This window comes from Hydra viridissima, unplaced genomic scaffold (assembly GCF_058129835.1).
Source record: "Hydra viridissima isolate aposymbiotic clone 2 unplaced genomic scaffold, HvirCarnegie_v1 scaffold_11, whole genome shotgun sequence".
NCBI classification, from domain to species: domain Eukaryota; kingdom Metazoa; phylum Cnidaria; class Hydrozoa; order Anthoathecata; family Hydridae; genus Hydra; species Hydra viridissima.
Window position 1 is genome coordinate 15,484,618 of NW_028324310.1, and position 24,605 is coordinate 15,509,222.

Genomic DNA, 24,605 nt, shown 5'->3' on the forward strand with positions numbered 1-24,605 from the left:
TCTCACGTAATTTTTAGATGTTATCGTATCTATCTTACAACATCTGAAGATCGCTATGGCGTGAAAGTTTAAATTACGTTATTAAATATGCCTAACTAATTATTTAGTTTTTGTTGTTACGTTACTTAAATATTATTTGTTATTTAAATTTTATAGTTTCCTGTGATCAAATCAAAAATCATCGTTTTTCTTTTTTATTTGAAAAAAAAAAAACTTATTTTTTTTTTTAACATGCGGATTTGTTACGCATGTTGGGTGGGTCGTAAAAATGAAGGTTTTCATTGATTTTTTCTGCTCAAATTTCGCATGTATAGCAAGGATGTGATTGTGATCAATCAAATGTGGCTTAATTTACGGAGATTGTAAATGTAAATAATTACAAATAGTGATTAGATAAATTTTGAGCAGATTTGAATAAAATCCTTCAATAAAAACAAATCTAGGAAAACACTTACAATGCACTATCTTCTGTTAATTGTTGATGTTGTTGGGAGGAGAGGGAAGGGAAGGGGAGGGGAAAATTACAACAACAAATAATGCTTTTTTTTAATTTTTTTTTTTTTTTTTTTTTTTTTTTTTTTTTTATTTTCAGTTTTAAGAACCTAAAACTTAAGGAGAGAATAAAAATCTGAGTTTCAGATTGAATTAAACCTGAAAAAAGAAAAATATAAGGGTAAATAGGTTAATAATTGGTCAAAATGTTTAAATAGTTGAGCTTTAAAGTGGCTAGAGACTGCGAATGGCTTAAGACGCCTCTGCATGCACACTTGTAAACTCGTCAAATGTTATAAAAACGACTTTTTATACAAATTAATTATTCGGGAGAAACAATCAAAAAAAGTTCAGATGAAAAAAAAATTCAGATGAAAAAAAGTTCAGATGAATAGATAGGCGTGATCTTGTTTAAACGCTTTACTTGAACGTCAGCGTTTCTCACACGATTTTATTTGAAAACTCCAGTACCTTAAACAGTAAACATTCTCATAAATCTTTAATTAAAATGCAAAAACCAAACTTCTGATTAACTTTCTATAAAATTACTCATTTTTTTGTTTCGACTGCTGTTTTTCTATTATCTTGTTTTAATGATAAAAACTCTCCGTAGATCATCTTTGCATTTGGATTTTTTGTAAACTTTGGGAGCTTAACTTATGTTTGTGGCAGTTATGTTTATTACATCTTAAAAGCAACTTGTTGTCAAAGGTTTTGTTACCGAACTTTGTATTTAGCACCTGTCTTTACAATTTATGCTGCAAGTGGATTAATAAAAAAAAAACTACTTAAGGACATGTTTTACTTGGTAATGAAAAAAGTTTAATCCACCGGAAGAGGCTCGTTGGTTTATCCTATAGAAATCTTTTAATTGCTTTTCATTTTCTTCGGATAGTTTATCGGACAGGTTGCGTACAGATAATCTTCAGCTAGCGTTGGAATAACAGTAATTTTTTATATAACTGTTTTCAAATACAATTTAAACTTAAAATATAATGGTTTTTGAAAAAAAAATTGAAAAGTTGTGGATAGAGGTAGATTGTCTGAGTATATATCGCACCTGTCTGAGTTACCTAATAACAAAGCGGCATGCTTTTGTTGTCCGATGAATTTAAAAAGCAAGAAATGTTAACAGTTTTATACTGTTTGACTCGATTATCTCTAAAAATTGATGATCTATGTAAGAATTTTTAAGACTACCTGTGTTTGGTGCTTCCGTACCCATCGTCATGACATAATATAGAAAACTAAATAATAATTGTTTGAAATCGAGGAGGTTTATAATCCCAACGCAAATAAAACTTCTCATTTCTACGTAAATATTTATTGGCTTTTCATGAACGCAAAGAATTCAAAAAATAGCGACTTAAAAAAATTCTTTAGTGTTAAATATGCTAAAAAAAAAAAAAATTAAGATAAACAATTAAAAACAAATTTTTATATTAATTTCGTTACTATCTAGATATTAATAATCATCGCCTGAATATTGTCAAAAATAAAAATCGAGCAATATTTATAATTTTTATTCATGAACATAGAGCTGACGTATAATGATACAAAAACGCTCCCCTTTTATCTTATTTATAGCGATTTTTTTATTTCCTTTTTTATTTTGGATAAGAAAAGAATTTCCTTAAGTGACATCTAAAAGCGTAAAATATTAAACATGGAACCATTTCTCTTAATAGCAGGGCTTCGCTTTATTTTAACTATAGTTTTCAGTTGTGTTCACTTTACTCTTCTGTATATAAAGTCTTTTATTTTAAACTTTAAAATAAAAATTTTCTCTTCATTAAAGTTAATGCAACAGTTATATGTTTCAAAAAACACGCAGAAATGCATTAGGATATTAATCATTTAAACGAAGGGTGTGGTCAAATATTAGTAAAACGTTATTTTCAGACACATCTTGGGACTCCTCTAACTTTAAAAGACTCAGTCAAGGTGAAGGATGCAACCACCTATCACTTCCTGTAATTCAAAATGCATAATTTGCCCATTTACTGTATTTAAACAAATAAAATATCGATGAATCGTTCTTTAAAAAAAATTTTTTTTTGAAATTGTCTCAGAGTAAGTACTATATGTTACTTAGAATGCTTTGATTAGACACGGATGCAACTACGTGTTATGGAGGAACTTTTTAGGTTCAGAGAGACGCAAATATTTATTGTGTAGAATTATTTTATTGTTCCCAGACCTAAAAATGTTTTTTATTATTTGAGAAGCTTTTTAGTGTTGTAATGATGTATTTGCTTTAGTGTACAAAACAGATTTGTATTAAAATCTTATCAATTTATCCCAAGTTAAGTTTTATACTGCATATTTATATACATGTGTATAAATATATATCGTAAATATTTTAGTTGTACACAAGTGTAAATTTACCGAGAGATTGCAAATGCAGAAGAAAAAATCTTAACCACTTATCTAAAGAGAAGTGAACCGCTACAAATAGGACACAGATGATGTGGAGGGTTCTTTGTTTGGTATTTCTTTTATCAGCGATACGTAAGTAAACATATTGTTACAAAAGCATATTTTATTTTTCTATTGCGCTTTGATAAGCCTCATTCAGATAATTTGAGTGTTACAAAGCTATTTGGGAGTCAGATTTATTTTGACACTCCTACCCAGAGAAAATTTTTACAACTCTCTCTTTTTCTTTTAATAATGGTGGTAATGATATAATATTCTTACTAAATTTTAACTTGTATAAAAAAGGAACCCCCACAATCTGTAGCTGTCGAAGCTTTAAATATATGTATATTGCAAAGGCGTATATGATAGCTAAATATCAAAATGGCTATAAATAACATAAAAGTCTATACCAATAGGACGTCATTTAAATTTGTAAAAACTAGAACGGAAGTTTTTGAGTATTTTTTTAAAATAGATTCCGTAAAAGGATTCGTAAAAGATGAGCATTTACTTAATCTTATGACAAATCCTCTTTATGAAATCGAGAAATAACAAAAACGTTTCACTTCTGTAGCAATAAGCCAAAAGATTAGAACTTTACAAGAGATTTTCTAAGAACACAAGTTGAAAGATTAGAACTTGGTTATGAACAGAAGATTGTTGCAAACTATGTTTGCGTTGTTTTAATCCATGCGTTTCTGCTGTATTTAAATTGTTAATTCGAGTGCGCTGTTTCGAGGGAGAAAACCATAATAATATTAGTAAAGGTCACATTTCTGAAAGAAAACGTCTTCATTGTTACCATAGAGACACGATAAAGATTAGTTTAATATATACTGATAATCTGGATAAAATAACCAAGATTATATAACCTTGGTTGTAATAAAAACTTAATGGAGCACTGTTTAACCATAATCCACTAAATTTTGATTGTTAACTTAGAAAATAAATATGACAAAAAACAGTTACTTGATTTAGCACGTGACCGAAAAGAGATAATCCCATTTTTGAATATTTAAAACTTCAACTTTGAAGTTTTGTAATCTGCTTTAAAGATTTAAATGTTTATGAAACCAATTGATTTTGGTATTATGGAATCATTCAAGAAGATATTTGCATTACTTTAAAATTTCAGCTTTGAAGTTTCATTACAATAATTGTAAATTTTAGTGAATATTAGTTTTATAAAAGTTTTCTTTTTGTAGTCAACAAATAAACTACAATAAATAATGACATAAAATCTTTCTAAAAAATTATATTCTTTCGAATGTTTTTTGAATACCTCGTTTCACTAAAAATAAAACATATCTTTTAAGAAGGTGCTGTAGCTATTTATTTGAGTTAGTGTTTAAAATAAAAACCATACTCTAAGTTTTACAAATCTCTATGGTTACAATACATAAATCATAAAAAAGAATGCTTTAAATAAATAAAAAAAAAAAAAAAAAAGTAATGACAAGGAACACTAGGTAAGAGATTAAGGGAGCGCTTTAGATTAGGATTATGAGATTATGTTATTATAGATTAGGGATATGTTTTTTTGGGTTTCTTTTAAACTTAAAAAACAAAACATAATAAATATTGCTCCTCTGATAAATTACCTAGTGATTGCAAAAATGACGGCTTACGGAAGAACGCACTATTTAAATACCAAGATTACGTCAGATCGATTTTCAATAAAGAGGGGCGCGAAGTAATATTTGTTGTTACGGACTTTGAAATAATTCGATTGTCGATAAAATCGATTAATCTATTTTTCAAAGTCGACCAAAAGTCGGCAAAGACTAAGACTAAGTCGGCAAAAAGACGATTTAGTCAAAATATTTGAATATGTATTTTATTACAATCATATGGTATAATTTTATTTGACAATTTATTTTTTAGATGTTATGAAATAAATAGAAGTTTTAGAGAGTAAAAAAAAAAAAAACTAGGTAGTATGTAATATTGTTATAATAATACATGCTGTTATTGTAACAAGAGCGTGTATATTTTTTGTTTGATTTTAACTCACCTAATATATTAGATAAATTAAAATTGAATAACACGGATATTACAATTACTAAAGAAAAAAGCAGATGGGCATTTTATGTCTTGGTTTGACAAGACACATTGTTCAGCTAAATCTGGTTTGCCTATTTCGCCGTTCTGTTATAATTTCGGCAGCACTTAAAAATAACTCTTCCGAAGGCGTTGATGAAGCAGTTATACAAAAATACTTCTTTGCTATCTTTGACAAAACAGGAAATTGGCATTAATTATTTTTATAAAAGGCAAGGGGGGACATTTTCCGATCATTCGATACTTTTTATATTCATACTTAAATTGATGGTTTTGTCGTCTACTGATGACCAATCATCTGATGACACTGGTTCATTGCATAACAATACTTTTCTTTTCTCTAATGGATTCTTTGAGTAAATGATGGCACTTAGCTAGACAGCTGAAGACATGTTGGTGGGAGCTACAATTCATGGTTTAATCGAACAACTAAAGGATTGGCTTTTTTCTTTTTTTTCTTTTTTTTATACAAGCCATTTTCGCTGTTTTTGGTTTAATAAAAATTTTAAAAGCACGAAATCGAGGTTCTAAACATGTAGCTGCGTACAATTTTTCAATTTCGAGAAAATCTTCACATCTTCGATTAAAGTTATAATTGAGTTTGATAGATTCATTTGTTGCACAGTTATTTGATTTACTCTTAAGGTGTGCAAAATAATCAAATAATTTTATAAACGGCTGGGAAGATAATTAAACAAGTGGTATACTGTGATCCGCTCAAAGTTTTTGTAAAATCATGTATTGGCTCAGATAAACCAATCAGCTCGCCAATGAATTCCAGTTCCCAGCTTCTTAGTAACAATTATTCATCATCTTTGTTCTCTGGCTTGATTATAATGCTAAGATTAAAAACTGACTGCAACATTAAAAAGGTCTAATTCCACCGAATAGGCACGTCTTGTTTTAATTTGTTAATTGAACATTGATCTTCCGGATTGTAAATTTTCATTACTTAACTCAACACAACTTGCTGAGCAGATAGCTCATCAATATGTTTAAATAAACCAACCATTTTCCAACACTTCTTTAAAATCATGAAATCACTATGATTTTTCTTCGAAATAAAATGACTTTTATGAAAACTACTAGTTAACATTTTCTTTCTACCATAACAAGAGAATAAAAAAATGAAATTTACTTCACATTTTGTTTTAAAAAGTATCAACTGACTTTTATTGGGAGAAAAAGGAAACACGGGGGTATATACAGTAAGCTGTGAGTTAAGTTTATGTGATACATAGAACTCTGCGTTAGCCTAAAAAAATCCGACTTTGTCGGATCGGAACGTAATCATACCTAATGTTACGACCTAATGTCGAAGTCGAACCGTAATCTAACCTAATGTTACGACAAAGTCGGAATTAAGTCGGTATGAACCGTAATCTAACGTAATAGTTCGTAATAAAACAAGACAAAGCTTTTAGTCAGAGCTTAAAAATGATTTATTGCAGTTTAAGTCATAATATAATTCATTTATTCAATTTACTAAAACTAGATTAGGATATCCAAGATTCAACATCAACTCATAAATTTCATCATCACGCAAAAATTTTAGTTGAAACCTTGAACCAAGGTAGATTACGCAAAATTACGATAGCTTACGATTCATAACACGGGAAATTCAAATGTTACGACTTGACTCGGAATGGAAGTCAATTTTCCAAGTTTGTTACGAGTAGGTGTCGAAATTCCGACAAAAAAGTCGGTACGAGCCGGAATCGGACGGTCGTAACGCAGAGCTCTGGTGATACAGCAAATTGGGTTCAATGTTCAGATTTTTTGGTTGAGTTAAAAAAACCGCTATGAATAATATTCTTACATATGGCTCAATCTTTATAAATAATTTATCTTAACAAGATAAACTACTTATAAAGATATCTTTTTACTAATTGGTCAGAATGATAACAAAAATTCAAGATTGATAAAGTTAAATCAAGTGAAAAGATAGAAAAAAAGGAGGTTAGGATGATTACCCGACTTAATCGATTTTTAGTCGATTAGTAGGAAAATAGAGTTAAGTCGATTGCAATGAAATGTTCGTTATGTCGATTTTTTCGTTACATCAAGTTACAAATGTTTATCCTTTTCACTCTTAAAAACTTTTAAAAATAAAATTATAAAAGTTAACTTTGACGAACTTAATTGTAAACTTATTAAAATTATATAAATATATTTTATAAATATATATTTTCATTTTATTAAAAGATTTAATGTATAAATATTAAAATATCTACCTAATTGTTTCAGCAGAGTGGCGCAGAGGAAGCGTGCTGGGCCCATAACCCAGAGGTCGGTAGATCGAAACTACCCTCTGCTACATGTAATATTTTTCCATTTGTTTTAGTTTTAGATTTTTTAAACAACATAATCAATGGCTCTAAGTGGCTTCAAATATTTGAAGTTACAGTGTTAAGAACCGAAAGCAAAAAAAGTTAAAGTTTTCTTTTACGGAAAAAATAAAATCATAATCGCTCTTTAAATATCCGGGATTTTTAAAATAATTATGACGTTGATATTAAGCATGGGAATTTCGGCCTTCGAAATCGACGAAATTAAACGAAATTCGTGTTTCAATTTCGTATCGAAATTTATATTGAATTTCGAAAGACGAAATTTTTAAACATTACAAATTCACGAATTTCGAAATTAAAACTTATGTTTAATTTCGTGTCAATTTCGTTACTTTCAATGACCCGAAATTATACGAAATTTTTTCGCGAAATTAAACAATCCAAAAAATCGAAATTTCGTTCTCAATTTCGATCCGAAATTGAAACACGAATTTCGTTTAATTTCGTCGATTTCGAAGGCCGAAATTCCCATGCTTAGTTGATATTCACATATGAAGAAAACAGAAAATAAAGAAAAAAGAAAAAAGCATTTGATAATAAAGTGATATAAATTTCAATGTTATGGTGGTTTAAACAAATTAAAATCGGCACAATTTTGTACCTCACTATTTTTTCGAGCAAATTTATGACATAAAACCGGAATCAGTAAAATTGTAAAAGTAAAAACATAGTAGAAAAAGAAATATCTCATTTATTCGAAAATGTCAAAATAAATGCAAATTTAATTTCCTATTTATTTATTCACAATTTATTTTAAAAAAGAATCGTAAATTTTTGTTTTTTCTTTGATTTGCCCACTTAAAAGCTCAGGAAACAAAAAGGGTGACAGAACACTACCTGCGTGTCACACCAAGCACTCTTAGTCTGTCATGATACTAGGAATCATCGCTTCTAATGGAGAGAAATGTCTACCAATCTACATCGAAGAGAAAGAAAAAGTTACCTCTGATGGGTATATCAGCTTACTAAAACATTATGTGTCCAGAAAAACTCAACAATATCTTCAGCATAATATCTTCAGTATCTTCAGGACAATATGGCCTAAACACTTTTGGCGACCATCGCGCCCTGACCTGAATCCCCTTGACTACAGTGTGTAGAGCGTAGTTGAGAATAAGGGTTGCAGAAAGGCTTAGTCAAGTGTCAAGTCCACTGACCTCGATAATAACTGGATAGCGCATCTCTAATATCAAAATTGATGTCAAAATCGCCATATTGGAAAGCCCCAGAACGCTGAAATCTGATATGTGTATTTAAAGCGATAAGCCGAAAAACAGAACTTAATGCTTACGGGATTTAAATTTTTGGGGCTTTCCAATATGGCGATTTTGGAGTCAAAAAATTAGAAGTTTTGCTCGGAGTTGCGCTATCCAGTTATTATTGAGATCAGTGGTCAAGTCTCTAAAATCATCAATCACCCGTGCTTGGAACTCAATGTCAAAAGACTATATAATCAGCACCTGCTTATAATATAATCAGCAAAATGCAAAAAATCTAGATGAATAAGAATTTCCTCCGTTGCTCAAATGGATACATGAGAGTGGCAGCGGCTTTATACGTTTGCACGCAATTGCTGGTTTCCAATCTTTTATTTCTACACAGCAAAAACAGCATTAATCAAGCATATAATCGGAACCAATCACAGCAGCTTCTATGCTGTGATTGGTTCCGAATATATGCTTGATTAATGCTGTTTTTGCTGTGTAGAAATAAAGCTCCAAACGCGGCTTGCTCCAAACGGAAAATTTTTTTGATTTGTTTTAAAACTAATTTTATAATACATAATTCTTAGATAAGTGTTTTTAAAAGTTATTGTATTATTTGAAGCGAGACCCTCTTTTTTTTTTCGTTTTTTTTTTTTAGCTTTGACCTTAGGATTTTAATTTTCCACAATTTCAAATTGATTATTAAGTGGTTTCTTTCAAAGTGATTTTTAACACATTAACCAAATTTTTATTTATTTTTAGATTTTAAATTCAAAAATATTTTTAACGATTAATATAAATTAATACTAAACTAATAATAAAGGTTTAGATCGAGTGATACAACGTAAAAACCTTTCGGTCTCTCTGGTTCACAGTGAAAACTTATCTATTTTACTTAAAGGGTTTTCAAGTTAACTTATAAAGAATTTCGATACTTGCCGCATGTTTTTTAGAAGCTCGTATATTCAATAGAGGTCATAAAATTGAACAATTCAGATGTATGTACGTTTTCGGAAATAGGGGAAAACCTCATTGAATGGGACAGTTTTAGCATAATGCTTTTTAAACGTAGATAAAATTGTTTAATATATATATTTAAATATGTTTGACAACCAACGACTCTTGCTCAATGATATAGTAAAACAAAAAAATTGGATTTGCATTTGGCTATTGGTAAAAACAGAGTTTTATTGGAGCATGACATTTGTCCCATTCATTAAGTATGTCTCATTGAATGGGACAAACATTAAAGAATTAAAAATGAACGTGTTTAATTCAATCATTTTTCAAATTAGTTTATTAATTGTAAATGTAGTTAAATATATAGATACATATATAAAGACCGCACAAAAAATATTTTTAACTTTAAACATTTTAACTCTAATTAAATTTCAATCAAAGTAGAACTTTCTCATTTTAGAATATTATATTTAGTTATTTTTATTTAAGTAAAATATTGCAGTATGAAAGTGTGTAAATAATACCCATTACCCATGGGGATAAAAGTAAGGGACTGCAGCATCCCTCTGCTGAGCTGTAAATAATACCTTATTAAATTCATTCAATTAGTAGTATTTTGTCCCATTCAATATGCGCATCACTTTATCCAAAAATGATTAGTCATACCAAAAACACCATTATTTAAGCTTGAATGTTTTATATACTGTAGTACTAGAGACTGCTATCTATTTAAGGATGGAATTTTATTTTCCATAACTTCAAAAATTGCTGCAAAATCAGAAAAACAAAAATACTTTTAAAAATTACTTTTTACATTCGAAAACACAAAAACATCCAATACTATTACGGTCATAGCGCAATAGGATGGATGAGTCGGTCAGTTGAATTCTTGTTTCTATCACTCTTTGTTACAGGAATTTGAATATCCTTACATCATTGCTTCTATAAGAATCTTAGTTTGTCCCATTCAATAATCGTCCCATTCATTAAGGTTCTCCCCTACATGTCGTTGGGGAGATCTTAATGAATGGGACGATTATTGAATGGGAAAAAAATTCAAAAATAAATGACTTTTTAAATGACTTTTGGATAATTTGATGAACGCTCGGATAGCTCCACACAAAATCAGATAACCCCAGATTTTCATGAAATAAATTTTTTAAAATTTCGTATTGATAATTTACAATTCAGGTTCGATTCTTCAGGAGGTAGAATAAAACATTCTAAGATTTTTTGTATTACTTGCAATAATGATCAGCCAAAATCAAAGTGATATTTTACTTTTTTGTTTCGTTTTTTAACTCAAGAAAAAAGTTTTTGTTTTAAAATATTTTCGGCTTCTGAACATTTCGGAAAAAACATATTTGCAACTATTTTAAAGATATATACAACCAATTTCTACTTGGTTTTATTTTTTGTATAAATGCGATATCCTAATAATTATTTGTAGGGTTCTGCGCATCGTCTGAAATACCTCTAACCAAAGCTGAATTGTGCAATGAGGTCGCAACATTCATACCAAATGTTTGTAGTTATTCAGAAGCTCGTCTCAACTGTGAAGAACTTTGCAAAACACCGGGTAATTTTTAAATTTTTGTTCTTGGCTTAAAAATGTGACTCATCTTATCCGGTGTTTTATGATGCTAATTACTTTAACATGAGGAAACACAAAAGTTTAGGTTCCATTAAACATTAAACATAAGTTTAACAAATCAAAAACCACTTCCACAAATCAAAAACCACTTCCATGAAAGACCGTAAACGGTCTAGTTTTTTTCATCGCTTAAAGATGAAAAGATTTTCCTGTAGTTATTGCAATTTTTTTTAACACAAAACCCAAACCCCAAAAGCTCTAAATAAAGTCCACTGTTGAAAATTTTGCCGTATGTATTGTTTAGCAAAAAATTGTTGTTTTTTTTTTTTTTTTCAAACAAAAAAAATTTATTTTCAAAAATATAGCTGCAATGAAGGGCTAAAAATAAATTCAACAAATGTTCTGAATCGAAGTATAAAAAAAAAAAAAATCCTGAAAATTGCCTCCTAAACAGATTTTCTATGAACAAATCTTATAACGTACTGCTCCATAAACCATAAGTGTTGTTATTTATCAATAATTTTATCAACTTTATATATAAAAAAAAAATTAAAAAAAAAATGGAGACCAATTTTCTTCATTTTAAACGACGATCTTTCATAATCTGCATTGAGAAAAAAAAAGGGAGGAGGGGGTGCGAAACTTGGGTCCTTTTTTTGATTATGGTTTTATAGTTAGGAAGTTCAGCAGTTGCAAATAGAAAAATTGCGGAATGTTGCAATGAAAACTCTTGCATGGATTCTCATGACTTTAGGTTTCATTTCTGCTGATGCGGAGAGAGAAATCACAAAATGGTTTGTTAAGTCATCGGATTAAAGGTCATTTTTTGCCGATGTGCAAATTTTAATGAATGGAACATTCCGATAAAAATAAAAAATATAATGAAGATAATGAAAAAAAAATTGAAAAAGATTGATTTGTCATAGAAGATACATATAGAGAGAGGTAGATCTCTTTGATTATGGAGGGGTCTTGGGAGTATTTAGTGCATTTGGAATGTTTCATCAATATGCGTTAAAACTTTCGGTATTAAAAACGTTAAAAAAAAACATTTTATTTTAAAATAAGAAAAAGCAGCTAGTTAATTTTATTTTTTGAAGATGTCCGTGAAAAATCTTGCATTTTGTATCTGAAGAAAAAATGGTGTTTGAAAAATAATGTTTGAAAAATGCTGTTTGGTTTCCTTATGTTATTATTTTTTTTCTTTCTTTCTACAACTGACTATTGATGCAATATTTTACGCATTGCTATCTTTTATTTAAAGTAGCAAAAATTTAGCATATTTTAAAGTCAAGGACAAAATTCTTTTTGGTTGGAAATTCCAATCCAAAAAATTTTACTGTTCAATATAATCTCTCATTTTATTATTATTTATTTTTTTTTGAAGTTTCAAGTCAACTTAATTGCGGAATAAACTCTCAGGAAAAACGGTTTAGAAGAATAATTAGTGGCAGCCAAAGTGAAGAAGGACAATGGCCGTGGCATGTTAGCATTCAGTACCTGGGAGAGCATTTATGTGGTGCTTCTATAATTTCCCAGCATTTTATTATAACAGCCGCACACTGTGTAGGTGAGTGGTTTTGAGTCTTTTGATTTTTATTATTTTCTTTGTATTACAACTGAAGACTACAGGGAAAGACCAACAATGGGCCACTTTTTTTCTACTTTTGAGAAAAATGGAGCATTCGTTATTTTTAAACGTTTTTCGTTTACTAGTTGTCAGAAGATAGCACATGATGAAAAAAAAACTTAAATACGAAAACTTGGGAAAGGGGACATTTATCCCATTTCCCTGTGGTTTTTCCCTTTGTAGCCTTCAACTGACTTTTCTCCAGCTCGTATATCTCGATCCATTTTTATGAGTCTTGAAATCTTAATTTCGGCAAAACGAGATCAGAGAAAAAAAAATTCAAAAACCAGATTTGAAGAAGAAGTTTTTAAAGTTAAAAAAAGATTTTTGAATTTTTAAGGTTTTTTATTGATTTTTGAGAAATTTTTTGGTTTTCAACATTATAGAAGTTTCAAGTTGACTTTCTCATTTTCTCACGAAAATCCTTTTTGCGTTTAAATTTTGGTAGCACTGAGTGTGGAAAGTGTTGAGAAAGGAGCATAAAACGACAAGCTTTGTAAATCTTCTCAAGCGCTGCAAAGCTTTGAAAAAAGAATAGCTTCACTGTGGAATACGATCTTTTTTAGGATGTGGCTAATGAACAAGCTCTTAATACGAACAGATTTCAACACAAAACAGATTTTTACGTTTCGCCAGGCAAATGATTTTTCTACAACCATATTACAGCCTAATACTGTCAGGGTTGCAAATACTGTCAGGGTTGCTAATACTGTTAGGGTCGCAAAAACAGGGTTGCTAATACTGTTAGGGTCGTTGCTCCCAATGAGTAACATTCCAAGAGCAACAAAGTTATTTTCCGCAAATTTTTCTTTTATATATACGAAATTTCTTAAAGCATAGGACTTTGTTAGGTCACACCACGGTAACTCTGACGAGTACGAGAATGACCCAGCAGTGAGTATTTCAAAAACTCTTTGAGATCATCAAGAACTCATAATAAAGTTTGAATACTACCTCAACTTGATTTCAAACTGCCCTCGACATCTAGGAACAGTTCATTGATAATGAGATAGAATGCAAAAGTTATTAATGCTAATGATCCTTACTGCGGAGAACTTTAACCAATAATTATTCAAAGTAACCAAATCGCAAAAACTCTTCAAACTCGACGAAGCACTGAAACGTGTGAGGAGAATATCGATTCGAAGCGGACAAAGTTTCTCGTTTGCAGGCAAGAGACGAGAGCGATTGGCCAATGCAACTACTTGTTTTGAGTGCTTTTAAGTTACATTTTAAAAGCAAAGTTGATTTGCTAATTTAGCATTTAAAAGAAATAGAAAAATAAAGCTGAAAATTGCTTGTTTTTTTTTTTTTTGCACAATAAGATAAAAAAAAATCTCTTTTTTTCTCGATGTCGTACAAGATCTCGTCTTGGAACCGAGATGATAAAAAGATGGATCACAGAGATATATTCTTGCTCTGTAAGATCCCCCTTGACCTTTTGGCGCAATTTTTTTGTTCAAATCTTTTTTAATGAAATTATTTGTAAACATTTTAGAAATAAATAGTTTGTAATTTTTTTGTTCAGATGAAAAATATCTGAAAGCCTCAAATGCAACTCAATGTTTCGCAGTTCTCGTCGGTTCAAACAAACACACACCTGATGCTTCTAGTAAATTATTACCAATCAAACGAATTGCCTATCACCCTGATTACTATGTAAAGGAACTGAGTTGGAGCGAAAATAAAGGGTTTGTTGTTGTTGACGCAGATATTGGTAAGAACTCTAACTCGTTGCAGTAAAAATATTGATTATAAATTTTAAGGATAATGGGCGATTGTAAAATGATTGGTGATGTTATTTTAAAAAAATTATTAGTTATGACCATATTATTTGTTATTGTAGTGGTGACAATATGAGGGTTAAGAGTTAGTAATTTTTTAAAATTTGTTCTAAATAGCTATAATTGAACTTGCGGAGGAATTAGACTTGTCGCAAAGCAATGTCAATTCAATATGTTTACCAGATGTTTTGAATCCATTTCCTGAGAAATCAGATTGTTATATAATTGGTTGGGGCTTTACTGAATTTGCTGGCAAAAAATCAGAAGAATTAAGACACGCAAAAATACCAACCGTTCCGCTTAACGTATGCAATGCAAATGACTCATTTGAAAATAAAGTAATGTCATTTCATAATATATGCGCAGGCTTTCCAAATGGTAGCATCAGCCCATGTAACTTTGACAGTGGCGGATCGTTAGCTTGCAAAAAAAATGGTAAGGATACTGTTGACACTTTTTCTTTCTTTAGCTGGTGAAAGTTGTAAAACCCAGTTATCATAGATTTTATTTTAAAATACATAAAAAATCAGACTGTTTTTGCGTATTTCGTTTGTACACTGCAATGGACTACATTCATGTTTGCCATTTTTCACCAGGGTTGTGGTATGAAAGAGGAATCATTTCTAGTGGCTACAAATGTGGAGGCCCCAATGCTTACAGTTTGTACACTAATATAGTCTCTTTTGAGGACTGGATTATTAAAACAATTGTTAATGAAGAATACAACACTCCTGCTCCTTATGACGCAGAATGCTCTTCATCTGGGGCGAATGAATTGAATCATATAGGGATTGTATTTTATTTCTTATTTTTAGTAATAGGTAAAAGCGTGACATCTTGAAAAAAAAAAGACTTATTTTTTCGAAGCGGATTTAATATTTTCACAGAAGATTTGTAGCAATCGTAAATGTGCTTAAACTTTTTCTTAATTTGGACTGTTTCAATTTTTTCTGTTTTCCATGAGTTTACTTCATAATTAAAATGCTTTTTTTATGGAAAGCCGCATATCGCCGAGGGTAATGCTCGGTTGAACAATTGAACTGATACGATCCAATTTTTTTAGAACCGGTATAAGAAAATATATTGAGCTGAAAATAACTTGATTCAGTCTCCTAATCCATGTAACGCCTCACAAATTCTTTAAGCAAAATAACGCTTGCGTCAGATTGTGAATAGCGATTAACTTTTATTGATAGCTCCCTTTCTCTGCCAATAAAACAGAACGATGCAAAATATTTTAATACCAAAAAAACTCTGGTGATGGGTATTTATAAAACTGAACATTTCTGCAATCGATTACTTTCGGTGTAATAACTCGCTATTCGTCACCAATACCTTTCTTTGATTTGGCAATCACAGCGTAATAAATAATAAACCATAATGCGAGTGGGTGTTTCTCAAAGCGAAAATAATCAAAAACAATTTTTTTTTACTATTCCGTGGTGTGAAAGAAACATTTGCTGAAAATAGCTTTGTTGTTTTAACTAGATATCTAGTTAAACAAAATAACTAAACTTTTTTCTCTAAATGTTTATTTTATGTATACGAAATTTGTCATTTCTTAAATAAGGACTTTCTTAAAGCATAGGAATTTGTTAGGTCGCACCACGGCAACTCTGAATATTTTTTGATCCATTTTTCTGAAAAAAAGATTTAAATCTTTCACTTACCCAGCGGCATGATTAAATACACACCGCTGTGTGCGGTGTGATTAATATCACACCACTAGTCCAGTGGTTTAATACCATACCGCTGGACAAGTGAAAAAGTAATGGCGATTTAAATTAATTATAATTAATTATAACTAATAACTGAAAAACTGAAAGTCAAACTTTTATTTTGTTTGACAATAATTGCAATAATATAAATATAAATTTAGTTGATTACATATCGCGGGAGAGGGACCATAACCCTCCATTCCCCTACCCCCTACCCCCAACCCTTTCTAAACACGTTTTATTGCAATATCAAGTCATTTAAAATTTGTAAAATCACCAAGTATAGCGAGCGATAAAAAGTTTTCCTTAAAACTAAATTTGTGTAATGTAATCTGAGCCTTTGCTGTCTCAAGACTTTTAGCAATACGTTTAGTTTGTATAATAAGTATCTTTGGTCTGTGTTAGGATCTTTTCAGAGAGTAACAGAAATAAAAGTTGGTAAAAACATTTTTAAGGTCATTTTTGTAAAATATTGACCAACATAAACTGGCATGATCTTCAAACTACTGCTCCATAAAAAAAAGTCCTTAAAATATCAAATTTAAGCAAATTTTAAATAACATAGAGAAGTAACCTTTGTCTAAAAAGTAAATACTTTTGCTAGAAAAAGGTTGTGCTAAACTCCCATTCCTTTTCAAAATTTTCTCTGATACAAAGTCAAGAGATTCCGTTTCTTAAGTAAACTGGGCCTAATGACAGTATAAAAACAAAATCCATAGCCAAATAAATAAAACCTTACATTGCTTAACAAAAATGATAAAATTTATTACTTTATTACGACGTGCTATTACGTTTTAGCTTAAACGAAAACGATCCTAAAATAGCTGCATTAAATACGTAGGATTGATCATATAAAGTAATAATCTAAAAAAAAGTTGTAATAATCGAGTCCTTGCTGTTTGAGTTTAAACTTAAATTGTAGTTTATAGTGCGGTTTAAAAGAATTATCGTAAACAAATGTTCTGCTGAAACCAAATTAGTTCTTCTTAAATAGTCTCCTGATGTGTTCCTCATGGAGTGGCCAAGAAAATGCTTAGCAAATTGCTTCATTGTCTTTAGAATACAAATCCAATTAAAAAACTATTGTGTTAATTTTGTGGACGATACCTATCGTTGTTTTTCGTGTTATCGTATTTTTCCGCTTCAGGTCGACTGCTATAAGAAGTTTATAAAATGTTGTTGTAAAAAGATTAAAAAAAGAAATTTTAACTTTTTTCTGATTATTTAAGAGTGGTTTTCGTCTTTCTCGTCTTTTTTAAAGCTAAAAACACTTTTATTTTTGATTCGTTTTCTCCGTCATTCATCATCAGATTTTCATTTAACATTTGTTTTATGCGAAAGAAAAAAACAGAGATGCATTTTATTGTGAATCATTTTCTTCCTTTCATTTCCGTTGTAGCCCCTTCCATTTCCGCAGATCAGAAAAAGTGACCTTTTTAGATGAAATAACTTGTGTGTAAAAAACTACTTGAGCATCGAAATTTTATTCCATATTTTTTTTTTTTTTTTTTTTTTCATATTTTCAAAATCATTCCAAAAAAAAAAGCTATTCTACTCTTCTTAAAATCCTTGTTCCAATTAACACGTGCTCATTTCACGATGAACGATCTTCAATCAGATTATTTCGTAATAATCCTCGCGATAATAGCAAGTTAATTTATTTTGATAAAATCCGTTTAGTGTTTAGCTGTTGGTTGGTTCGCCTTAAGTTCAGAGGTCTTGGGAGAGTAAAAAGTTCCTTGTTTTTGCTAAAGTTTTAAACGTCACAACACCTCTTAATCTTTATTTAAAAAAAAGATTTTTTGATCAATTATATCGATTTTATAATCTTTTGTCTCACTTTATTGTAATTAAAAATACAACTCTGTTTGATGTTAAGAGATTCCAGGATCACCTGACTTATATCGTTTAACTATATCGTATGATTCCTCATTTTATGTTCTTTATTTTGTTGTTGCGTCTTTACAACCGTGATTAGTTCCATTTTTTATGGATGATTTATTTAATTTTAAATTTGGAGAAATGAAACCTGATGCGTTGCCACTTCTCCTAATGTAGCATCGAATTAAATTTTTGTCATGTTTTTAAAAGAAAAACGATTTATATGAAAACATTTTCTCAAGATATAGGAACTTTAAAATAAATCAGCTTGATTACTTTTGAGCCAAATTCCTAATTTATATAAAGGCCAAAAAAAAACAAAAAAATTTCTTCGAAACGTTGATATGTTTTGGAACTTGTGTGTTAACTCACACTAAGCTGATCAAATAATTGGTCAATATCGTCTACGGTTTTTCCTTTAAAAACATCACTGATTGACAGTTCGTGACGCATGAATTGTGATGAAAATATACATACATATACACTAAATAGAATAAACTTATTCATAAAAACAATCAAATCGCTGTTTCATTGGATCATAAATAGCAACTTTCTATTGTTGTTCGAATTTAATTGTCAACTACGCCGGGCCGCTTCGACCGTCAATTAAATCTACAACTGAAAACTTTAGTTATTAATTCATGGCGGTTTGATAATACAATTTGTGATAGCAGTTTCGTGATGATAATAAAAAGTACATCGATTTTTTACACGAGATTTTTAAGCAAAGAATACTGAAGATGTATAAAATTTTGGTTCATAATTATTGCGAAGTGCTTGTTTTTACTGAGTTTTTAACTAATTGTTGATATTTTTGTTGCCGTATACCTATAACCTTTGTTAAACCACTGCAGCTAGCTAAACGATGGTTTTTTTTACACGAGCAAATAAGTGTGAAGGAGACATTCTTCAAGAACATTCATATAAAACACCTGGAAAAATACAAACGACGACGACGACAAGGACGACGGAAGTCGTTATAACTGAATGTTGTGAAAAATGTAAACGTAGTAACTCATTACTGATAGTTCAAGGGATTTTTAATGTTATTTTCGTTGTACTGTTTGTAATACTTTTTGTGATTTTATCAGGACTAAAATCAAATGTTGGTGAGGGCTCAATTTCAAATAGAAGGACTAACTTTGTAAATAATTCGCCCTCCTTATCTTATTATAAATCAAATACAGAAAATGAGCAGTCTGAAGTAAGACATAATACTACTACAGCTTCTACCAGAAGTGTTGAAACAAAAACAAAGGTATTAACAAATGAACCTTTAAAAGTCTTGGAGATATTAGATGAGGAAGATATAGTGGAAGTAAGTCATAGTTTAAAATGAGCTTTGTGTTGGCTGTGTATATACTATCTAACATGTGTATATTTATTTTAAAAGCAATTTGAGCAAAAATCTAAAGAAAATATCAAAAAAAATATTCAGAAATTTAGAATGATTGAGGCACATTTTGAATGATGTAGGCATATGTAAGTGTTTGTTATGTTTATTTTAAAGCTTAATTCTAAAAAACATGAAAACATCAAATTAGTATTTGAAATTTTAATGTTTATGTGTATAATATGTATAAATTTATTTGCATGAAAATAAATAACCCAATAAAAAATAGCTTTTTAAATCCATTTATGATCTTTTTTAATAAATATTAATTTATAGGTTATTTATAAAAGAAGTATGAAATTGGATTTTATATGAAAGAGGTTTTTTCTCTAGCTTGACAACATGTTCGAAAGATTATGGGATAACTTATTTTAAGTGATTTGCATTTTTTAAAGCATAGAAGATAACTGTCATAAAATTTTTTTTTTTTTTTAAGATAAGGTATTAGCCAATTAGTTAAATGTATTTGCTCTCTAAATTTATTTTGATTCCTAGTTCTGCATAAGAACTTAAATAAATTAGAGAAATAAAATTTCAAGATATTCAATTGTTTTGAGTAGAAAGTTTAGGAATTATCTGTGATGGAAAAATATCATTTAAAACTAGATTCTGTTTTGAACTTTGTTATCTATTTGTATTTATTTTGCATTTGTTCAGAAAACACCTCGACCTGAGCAGGATATCACAAGGTTTATACTCAATAGCACAAACTGCACATGTATAGGTGAGTTTCTTTTTCAAAATTGTTTTTTTAAAAAAAGGACAAAGCATTATTTTATAATGCAAATATTTTCGTGTACAAAATATATTTAAGCATATATTTATATACTTAAAATATGTATATATATTTTTTCTTTAATAAAATAAATTTAATGAAAACAATTTAACTATTCTGTAAGCTAAAAGTTTTATTATTTAAAACGTTCCTTGCTTTTTTTTTTTTTTTTTTTTGTAGTTCCCTTGATAAGTTTCATATTTGGTGTTCTTTTAGCTCTTAAATAACTTTTTACTCAAAAAGGTTTTTCTTTAGATTTTTTTACTTTCATTTTTTTTTTCTTTCTTTTTTTCTTTTTCTTTTTTCTTTCAATATTTTTTTTCTATATTAAAAGATATTATTGAATATACACAAATAAACATGACAATCATATTTATTTGCTTTTTGTATTTTGTAATTTCAATTTTTTAAAGCTTTTGCTATATTTATATTTATTTATATATACTTACATGTATTTTATCATGAAATCTTTTCAAACATTTTAATTAAATGCTGCAAGTATTAACACTAACAAATTTATATTATAATCTTAAGTAAAATTTATTAAAGTTGTACCTTAGCTCTTCTCATTTACATTGATTATTTCTTTTTTTTAGCTCCTAATAGAAATAAGTTGACTACTTAACAACAAACAATACAAGATATTAACAATAAATAAAAATAATCATAAATATCTTTTAAAAACAACATTAACAACAAAAAAGAATTCTCTGTTTTTGACTTTGTTTGCGATGTTTATTATTAGGTCCTCCTGGTCCTATGGGTCCACCTGGAAGAGGTTTGAAATTATTTTTATTAAGCTTTATGATTACAAAAATTAGATTTTGTTAATATAAGGATTTTATAAAAACTTTTGTGTTTCACAGTCATTAGTTTTTTTTATTTTCTTGTAAAAATATTTAGTAATTTTTAGTAATTTTTAGTTAAACTTCTGTAAAAAAGGTTCTCCTTGTTTTTCAAAATTATTTTTTGATAATTGTGTGCTAGCTACTTAAAAACTGCTGCAAGAATAATATGCAAAATGAATAATCAAATGTGCTTTTATTTATTTATTTATTTATTTAACCACTCAAAACAAGAACTACTTATCCTCTTTGTATATAATTGTAATATTTTAAATAAGATTATAAAGCAATTTTCATCTAAATCTTTGTAAACATAATTCAATTTAACCATATAAAAAAAAAGTTAGTCCGTTAAAAGCTAGAGTTTTTCAATATAAGAATACAGATTTTTAGTTCAATAGTCCGCTTGGATTAAATAATTTAATAAACTTTATATACCTTTATAAAAGCATGCTTTTTTTAATGCATTAGTTTTAAATTAAGTTACTGATTGAGGACACCATTAAATCTCTATTCCTAAATGTTTGATTGTGTTTTGATGTATTTCTAACTCGTGTTTCTCAATCTTTCCTTAAGCATAGGTGTACAGGAAACAATAGAAAAATACTCAATTTTGGCATTCTAAAATCTTAACAATCTTTTTAACAACAATTATATTTTATGTTCAAACTTTATAATTAGTTTTCCTGTATTTGTTTCAAAATTTTCTATGATACAGAATAAAAACTAAATTAAAAGATTATTAAAAAACATTTAAAGATGAAGATTCTTTCTGTTAATCTTTTTCCAAAATGAATTATTAAAACTATTATTAATTATATTTTAATCAATAAACTGAAATTACTATTAAAGTGGTTCTCACTTTGATGATAATTTCACTTTTTAGTAATGGAACTGATTCAATATCTTGTAAATATCTTGTAAATATCTTATAAATAGGTACTTTTAGTAATAAGAATAATAGGTAAAGTTTAGTAAAAAGAATTTCTTTGCCAAGTTTTTTTGAAATGTTTTTTTCTTTGAAATGCATGAACATTTGTGTAAGCTTCACCATTCATTTTACACTTTTTTTTTTAATGTTTCAAATGCATCATGTGTTAATATTTCAAATGCATCATGTGTTAAAATTTCGAATTATCCTCTTTTCGCTCACTGATAATTGCCAAACTAATTACTAATCTCTGTTGTAGGAATTAGAGGGAAACGAGGGAGAACAGGTACTAACCTTAATTATTAATCAACTGATCCTGTGTATGTTATTTGTTAAATTGGATCTTATTTAATCTCTTATTTTAAACAATTTCTTTTAAATCGATGTCTTTGGTAACATTACTAATATTTGCTTATATTCTGCTTATGTGGAATTTTTATGTTCATAATAAGTAAAAACTTTTAACTAGAAAAAGTATTTTATGTTTAGTACTGAGTAATAAAAAGTGCGTGTTCATGAAAATCATTCTATATTTATGTTTATACTTCTTTTATTTATGTTTATACTTCTCATATAACTATAAAAGTATATCAAAAGTTCTTCCTGCACAACAGTTGAGAAGTGAAATCTTAATTAACTGTTCAAATATCGAATTGTATTGAAGCAATAAAGTTTATTGTGATTTAAGTAAAATAAAATAACCTGGCAAACTGAATTTTATAGGAAAATAAAAAATTCTCATAATAGGTTTAACTTTATAGGAGAAAGGGGATTACCTGGTATACCTGGAGAACCTGGTGCAAGAGGCTACAAAGGTAATACAGGTATCTTGGTTTTCTTTTTCTTTTTTTTTTTTCTTTTATTGATCTTATTTTTATTAGATTTATTAGCCATTAAAGAATAAGTTACTTGTGTTTTTAGGTAAACCTGGACCACCTGGAGATTTAGGACCTGCTGGAAGTCCTGGACCTCCAGGTTTACCTGGACCAGTTATGTCTGTACGTTCATCTTTTTTAAGTACTTTTATAAAAACAAATCTAAAGTAACATCTGTAAAGTATTTTATAAAAAATGTTTATAGTTAATCTATAAATTTACAATGAACTTCTGATAAAACTCATTTTGATCAATTTTAGATGAATAACCGCCCTGTTGCCCATATAACTGGGCATCAAGTTGGAGCCCAATTGATTTCTGAACCTAAAGGTACTTAAGATAAAGATCACGTTTGTCCGATGCTTTATTCAGTTGAAAAATTACACTTCATGCTAAAAAAAAATGCAGTTGTCATGTAACCCCATAGTGTTCTGCAAAAGTAGCATGTTTTGTTCACTCACCATTCAACATATGATGTAATGTTTACTTGTAAACAATAAAAAAATTTCAGCATTTTACATAAAAATTGAAAAGGTTACTTTTAGCTTTTTATCAGAGCAACTTGTTTGTTGACCTGTGTCTGTTAAAGGTGAACATTAAATAAGATGTTAGTTATATTATTGAAATTGATTTTTTTTTTTTTTCTTTTTTTCTTTTTTGCTAGGTATTCTGAAAGCTTTAGGCAGAACAAGTGACACTAGCTTTGGTTTATTGGCTGGTAATTTTACAATAAACGGTGGAAAATTAACTGTTCCAGAGCATGGATTTTACTATGTATATTCTCAGGTATTTTTTCAAGCAGATGACAAAAAAATGGATCCAGTGCTTATTCATTACGTTTATTTATTCCGTAAAAACAGTAAATTTGTCATTTTAAGAGGCTATGCCACTAAACCAGTGCATACTCAAAACGACCAGGGTTTTTACACCACGCATGCAAGTGGATTGTTTAGGCTTATGAAAGACGATATATTAGCTGTCGGTGTTTCAGAAGAGCATCTAGGTTTTGTTGCTTATGATGAATCAGCAACCCATTTTGGTGCCTTCAAAATATAAGTAAAAAAAATCAAAAGTACGATTTTTTGGTGATTTTTCAATTCAGGTCGTAACGACCTCGTGACGTGTAATTTCAAAGCGAGCGCCGCTATGGTCTTTATACGGAACTATGTTAACTAGAAACATCGACCGGACCTTTGGAAGTAATACACAAAGCACAACAGTGAAAATCTTTTATTTATTTTTATATTTTAAATATCTTTTTTTTATATGTCAATATATATTTTTAATGCCTTTTGTCTTTCACAATTCCAAGCAGCTTTTTTTCTAGTATTTTTTTTACAATATATTTCTACATTTTGTAAATTAAATTGTTTTTTTTATATACTCTCTGACATTTTGTATACGTATATATATTATATAATTTATCTGTATTATATAATATATATATACATAATATGCGTATATTATGTTATATATATATACATAATACATATATATCTATATTATGTATACATAATGTATGTATTATAATATTATATATATATATATTATATTTTAAGTATCTAATTTTTTCTGGGTATTTTTTCTTTGCTACCTCAATCTTTTTCTTGCGAAAAAATCTGATGTTTCGCTTAAAAAAATATTTCACTTTTCGAATAGGGTAATGGAAGGTAAAATTAAAAGTTTATT

General features: G+C 28.9%; 2 protein-coding genes and 1 non-coding gene across 6 annotated transcripts; all 3 read left to right on the forward strand.

Annotated features, from left to right (window-relative positions):
- The first annotated feature begins 2,751 nt into the window (after positions 1-2,751).
- Positions 2,752-15,359, forward strand: LOC145191349 (serine protease 33-like). Its single transcript, XM_090067188.1, has 6 exons — positions 2,752-3,003; positions 10,941-11,069; positions 12,472-12,654; positions 14,243-14,431; positions 14,616-14,933; positions 15,095-15,359. The coding sequence occupies exons 1-6, from the start codon at positions 2,958-2,960 to the stop codon at positions 15,337-15,339; spliced, it is 1,110 nt and encodes a 369-aa protein (XP_089923314.1). The 5' UTR covers positions 2,752-2,957; the 3' UTR covers positions 15,340-15,359.
- Trnam-cau (transfer RNA methionine (anticodon CAU)) lies at positions 7,220-7,291 on the forward strand. Its single transcript has one exon. It is a non-coding gene; the product is annotated as a tRNA-Met (tRNA).
- Positions 15,360-17,715: 2,356 nt separating the features above from the next.
- On the forward strand, positions 17,716-24,507 carry LOC145190834 (uncharacterized). Of its 4 annotated transcripts, none has more exons than XM_080067737.2 (8): positions 17,716-19,415; positions 20,148-20,214; positions 21,011-21,043; positions 22,301-22,327; positions 22,803-22,865; positions 22,963-23,039; positions 23,177-23,246; positions 23,581-24,506. In XM_080067737.2, the coding sequence occupies exons 1-8, from the start codon at positions 18,963-18,965 to the stop codon at positions 23,970-23,972; spliced, it is 1,182 nt and encodes a 393-aa protein (XP_079923863.2). In that variant the 5' UTR covers positions 17,716-18,962; the 3' UTR covers positions 23,973-24,506. The 4 variants fall into 4 exon arrangements, with proteins under 4 accessions (XP_079923863.2, XP_089923317.1, XP_079923866.2 ...); XM_090067191.1 differs by having other exon boundaries at positions 22,803-22,856; positions 23,581-24,505; XM_080067740.2 differs by lacking the exon at positions 22,301-22,327 and having other exon boundaries at positions 23,581-24,507.
- Positions 24,508-24,605: the final 98 nt, after the last annotated feature.

Coding starts and splice junctions, on each gene's coding strand:
- LOC145191349 (XM_090067188.1), top strand. CDS start 2,958: ATGATGTGGAGGGTTCTTTGTTTGGTATTTCTTTTATCAGCGATAC. Junction 11,070..12,471: donor AGAACTTTGCAAAACACCGG/GTAATTTTTAAA, acceptor TTTTTTTTGAAG/TTTCAAGTCAACTTAATTGC. Junction 14,432..14,615: donor TGTTGTTGACGCAGATATTG/GTAAGAACTCTA, acceptor TGTTCTAAATAG/CTATAATTGAACTTGCGGAG.
- LOC145190834 (XM_080067737.2), top strand. CDS start 18,963: ATGGTTTTTTTTACACGAGCAAATAAGTGTGAAGGAGACATTCTTCAA. Junction 19,416..20,147: donor ATGAGGAAGATATAGTGGAA/GTAAGTCATAGT, acceptor GCATTTGTTCAG/AAAACACCTCGACCTGAGCA. Junction 23,040..23,176: donor TACCTGGACCAGTTATGTCT/GTACGTTCATCT, acceptor GATCAATTTTAG/ATGAATAACCGCCCTGTTGC.